Below are 4643 nucleotides of genomic sequence, written 5' to 3' on the forward strand. Positions count from 1 at the left end.
CCGAGGAGGGCACATTCTGCATGGAGCACTGGGTGTTATGCACAAACAATGAATCATGGAACACTACATCTAAAACTAATGATGTAATGTATGGGGATTAACATAAGAATAAAAAAAAATCACCATCATGTGTTAGTTATATCTTCAATAAAACTGGAGGAAATCCATTTTGGTTCTTTAAAATCAGTTAATTAAAAATCAATCAATCCATTAAAATTAATTATAAGAAGAAAATACCGCTAGACTGTATATTGCAGGAGAGCAGGGGCCATATTTCTTTATCATTTTATTCCTACAGCTTAGCACACCACCTGGCTCTAGCAGGCACTCAACGAATCCTTGCTGAATGAAATACAACCCAACAGGTAAATATAATTAAGCTCTTTTTTTTTTTAAGATTTTATTTATTTGTTTGAGACAGAGAGAGCACAAGCGGTGGGGAGGGCAGAGAGAAGCAGACGCCCATGTTCAGCAAGGCGGTGGGGGTGGGGGCTGGATCCCAGGACCCAGAGATCATGAGTTGAGCTGAAGGCAGACATTTTACTGACTGAGCCACCCAGGCGCACCTAATTAAGCTCTTTTAAAGAATGAGTCTCCGTTGGGTTCCATGCTCAGCGGGGAGTCTGCTTCTCCCTCTGCCTCTGCCCCTCCCCTTGCTCGTACTCTCTCTCTCTCAAATAAATAAATATTGAAAAAAAATAAAAAATAAAAAAATAATGAGGAAACAAAGGTTCAGGACAGTTAAGTAAGTTCATCACGTAAAAGGCAAGTCAGAGATTGCAAAGCTTTTCTGTTTCCCTATCAGTTACCGCATATCACCCCCCCCCGCCCCAACCCCCAGCCCTTCCTTTCACTGCCAAGACCTCAGGCAGACCTGCAGAGTTTCCTTGTGTTTCATGCTGCCTTTTAATTGTCTGGGATACATTGGGTCATCTTCCTAATTAGATCAAGAGCCCTTTGAGGAAAGAAACCATTTCCCACTCACATCTTTATCTCCAAAGCTTGGCACATAAGCAAGCGATCAGCACACGTGACAAATGAATGAGGTATATGTGTGCTAAATAAATGAATGAACTAGCAGTGTATCTTCTGTTCTTCCAGAAATGGAGGGGGCAGGGGAGGGAGGAGAGACCCGCACTCAAGGGAGTTACTGTAGTCTATCTAGAGACAGCCTGGTTGCAGAGCAGTGTAGTCCAAACCTTGACCCTAAGCCAGTTGGCACAGTCAACATAAACAAGTGGTTCAGGCCAGGTATGATATGATAAATGGCCCTCAACTGATTGTAGCCTTTAGGGAATTTGGGCCCACTATTGCCAGACATATCACTGACCTCTGGTCTAAGGAACTTGAAATCCTTCTTCCACAGCAGAAGCAGTCCATGTGGTTGGGCTGCATCTGGGCAGAGCAAGGACTCCACTCCCTGAAGTGAACAAGGGCGAAGACATGGCTCAGCTTCCCAGGATATACTGGGGTAGAAGTTTCTTTAATTCAACTAACTTTTGAGATTGACAGTTCTTAGGGACAGTTTGGATGAAGTGGGTCGGGAGGGGGGACTCTAAGTTTCCACTAGCCCCTAAACTATTATTATCAGTAATAATAAGAATGACAATGGTCATCTTATCCTCTACAGTCAGTCTTAGGGTGTGGTGGGATTGTAGGTACCAGGAGGCCTCCCCGTCTCATTCCTCTTTGTAGCATGCTCAGTGAGGAACACATTCTCTCTCACGGGTCTCAGAGTTGTAGGGAAAAGGCAGACACCCCGTGGCAGAAGGGAATCTCTGTCCTGAGGCCTGGCTTCCTTATCTTGTTGGTCCTGCCTCATGCTACTTGTCTCCTGTCTTCATGGGCTCACCTGCACACTGGCACAGTAATCTCAGGCCTGCTTCTCTCTTCTCTGGCCAAAGAAGGTATAGGGCCATGGGGGTGGGGGGGTGGGGGGGCGGAAGCTTGGGAGATGCTGGGTGGCGCAGGTGCAGGCACAGGGCGGTGTCTTTGTTCTTTCACTCATCCCTCCCCTCCCCCTTCCTTCCCGGAAACCAGTGACTCTGCCACCAGCAGTATTGGGGATGCTGAGCTGTGGGGGCCAGGCCCAGGGAGGGGTGAGAGTAAAGGGGCCTGCAGCAGCTATCAGGCCATAAACTAGGCTGACCCCTCAGCGCAGGGCTTGCAGACTCAGCTCCCAGGTCAGCAGTCATGAGCAGAGGTGACAACAGCACAGAACTGCTAGTGCCCGGTGAGCTGGGCGGGGCAGGGGCAGGGGGAGGGGTCACATGGCCCCCTGTCCCACCTGCTAGGACCTGGAGGGTTGGGCTGGGCAGTAACACCCTCCGTCCGCTGGCATCCACAGGAATCCCCACCGTGACCCAGGCCTGGGGACTGTGGGCCCTCCTAGGGGCTGCGATGCTGCTGCTTCTCATCTCAGTGGCTGCGCACTTGTTCCGATGGGCTAGTGGCCGGAGCAAGAGCCGTCCGGGACAGGGACGGTGAGTGGGGGACAGCAGAGATAGGTGATCAAGAGCTCCCCCTTACCAAGAAGTCCCCTCATCCCCTAATCTCTGTCTTGCAGCTCTGGAGAATCTGTGGAAGAGGTCCCCCTATATGGGAACCTGCCTTATCTTCAGACTGGTAGGCGGCTGGCAGAGGGGAGGGGCACCGAGGCCACGCACGTCCCGGGTGGGTGGGGATGGGATGAGGGATTGCAGGAGGAAGAACAAGAAGTGACCAGATTACTACTGTTCCCTCTCCCAGGTCGGCTGGCTCGAGAACCAGGGCCAGACCAGCAAGATCCAACTCCTAGAGGCCCCGTCACGGTGAGTCAGTTGGGGCTAAGAGGGGAGGGAGGGAAGTGGGGGCTTTTCCAAGGGTCCAGTGAACTTCTAACAGCCTTGAACCTCCAGGCTGCAGAGAAAGTGATGTGCTATACCAGCCTGCAGTTGCGGCCTTCTCAGGGCCATATCCCCAGCCCCGGAACCCCCATCAAGTACTCAGAGGTGGTGCTGGATTCTGAACCAAAGCCCCAGGCCTCGGGCCCCGAGCCGGAGCTGTACGCCTCAGTGTGTGCCCAGACCCGCAGGACGCGGGCTTCCTTCCCAGACCAGGCCTACGCCAACAGCCAGCCTGCACCCAGCTGAGATGGAAGGGCTGGCAGAGTGGGACAAGCATCGCCCCAGCCTCCTCTGCTGCAGGGGTTACTGCTACCCTGCCCTGGCATGACTGTTTCCCAACCACCCCCCAAAGACAGGTAGCCAAGGTCCAGTCGCAGGAGGTCATGTTTCCCAAACTTCCCCTCTAAGCTGTGAGGGAGACATCTCAGGGGAATAAGTCGGTCCCCAGTTTCTTGGGGATGGAGGAAACAAAGGCAGTGGCCCCCTCTCCATCTCTCTCTCTCTCTTTCCGATCTTTTCCTCTAAGGCCCCAAGCTCCCAAGTTTCTCACTTCCTCCTCCTTATGGATTTTAACCAGATCCTCTCTGCTCCAGCTCCCTTAAAGTCTACCCCTTCAGTGTCCCCTCAGATACAGGAAGTGGGCAGTGGTGGAGGGGGTAACAGCCTGAGAGGAGAAGGGTGGGCATACTCCTTGGGAGCCCACAGTCTGGAGGGATCCTGGAACCTAGTGACCTGAGGAACCCAAGCCTGGCTTCTTATCTGAGAACCCTGGCTGGAGAATACCAGTCCACATCCTGCTCTGTTATGTTCTCAAGTTTCAAATAAAACTTCTCAGAAAGTGTTTAGATTTTTATCTAGAGGGCTTCAGACCTGCAACAGGCTCTACATGGTAGGAGTGTGAGCTTTGCTCTCTGCACAGAGCACTTCTGGGGGCGTCTTGCTGGGGAAGATGGACCAAAAGCGTCTGTGGCATCAACACTGCCAGGGTGGGTGCTAGGGGTGGAGGCTGGAGCCGAGCTCAAGCTGTACTTGCTGCTGCTAGAACATCGTCAGAATTTGCACTCAGAGCCACCCCACTCCCATCACCTGGAGCCTGCAAGCTCACCAGCCCCTGACCTACTCTCCCCATGGCCTCTAGGACTGTGCTGCCACCAGCCACAACCTCAAGTCTCCGTCACCTCCCCCTACGGCTTCTGTAGAGGCAAGTCTGGCTTAACAGACCTTTCTGAGGTTTCAGGGCCAGAAGATAGTGGAAGCCAGGCTTCTACTTCCAAACATCTCTCCTTCCCACTCACAGTCCCAGAGAAAACCGGAGTAGTGAGCCGTGCTCCTGAGCCCTACCTGGTGGTCCCAATAAGGCGGACCCTCTACACACACAGAGATTAACCCAAATGCTAGATCTGCCTCCGTGGACCTCAGCCTGGGCCTCCCCGAGCAGAGGCGCCGGTCGCGGTAAAGAACAGGCAGCTGAGGCTGTGTGGGAGGGAAGGTAGCTTTGGGGGCTGGCACCGGATGCGGGGAACAACTGGCAGCGGGATGTGGGGTTCTGAGGACTGCTGCTAGTCTGAAGACCGCTCAATGTGTCCGCGGCCTGGGGGACGTGAGAGCTAGACTCTGTAATTGAAGGGGTTTGGGGTCCCGCCAACCCACTGGGACGAGGCGTAAATTGAAGCCTCAAACACCACCATCGCAGGCCTTACACCCGCTCTGTCGGTCTCCGCCGGCTCAAGACCAAACCCGGGGCGCCCCCGCCTGTCG

The 4643-nt window shown here is 53.4% G+C and overlaps 1 protein-coding gene across 3 annotated transcripts; it reads left to right on the top strand.

Moving 5' to 3' along the window:
- Positions 1-279: 279 nt before the first annotated feature.
- On the top strand, positions 280-3726 carry SIT1 (signaling threshold regulating transmembrane adaptor 1). 3 transcript variants are annotated; one of them, XM_031018342.2, is made up of 5 exons: positions 280-365; positions 2348-2483; positions 2567-2625; positions 2749-2810; positions 2898-3726. In XM_031018342.2, the coding sequence occupies exons 1-5, from the start codon at positions 347-349 to the stop codon at positions 3129-3131; spliced, it is 510 nt and encodes a 169-aa protein (XP_030874202.1). In that variant the 5' UTR covers positions 280-346; the 3' UTR covers positions 3132-3726. The 3 variants fall into 3 exon arrangements, with proteins under 3 accessions (XP_030874202.1, XP_081667563.1, XP_081667564.1); XM_081811437.1 differs by lacking the exon at positions 280-365 and adding an exon at positions 2024-2233; XM_081811438.1 differs by lacking the exon at positions 280-365 and adding an exon at positions 2025-2183.
- Positions 3727-4643: the final 917 nt, after the last annotated feature.

The sequence above is a fragment of the Leptonychotes weddellii genome, unplaced genomic scaffold, assembly GCF_054177405.1.
Source record: "Leptonychotes weddellii isolate Sample4059 unplaced genomic scaffold, ASM5417740v2 HiC_scaffold_7632, whole genome shotgun sequence".
Classification (NCBI taxonomy): domain Eukaryota; kingdom Metazoa; phylum Chordata; class Mammalia; order Carnivora; family Phocidae; genus Leptonychotes; species Leptonychotes weddellii.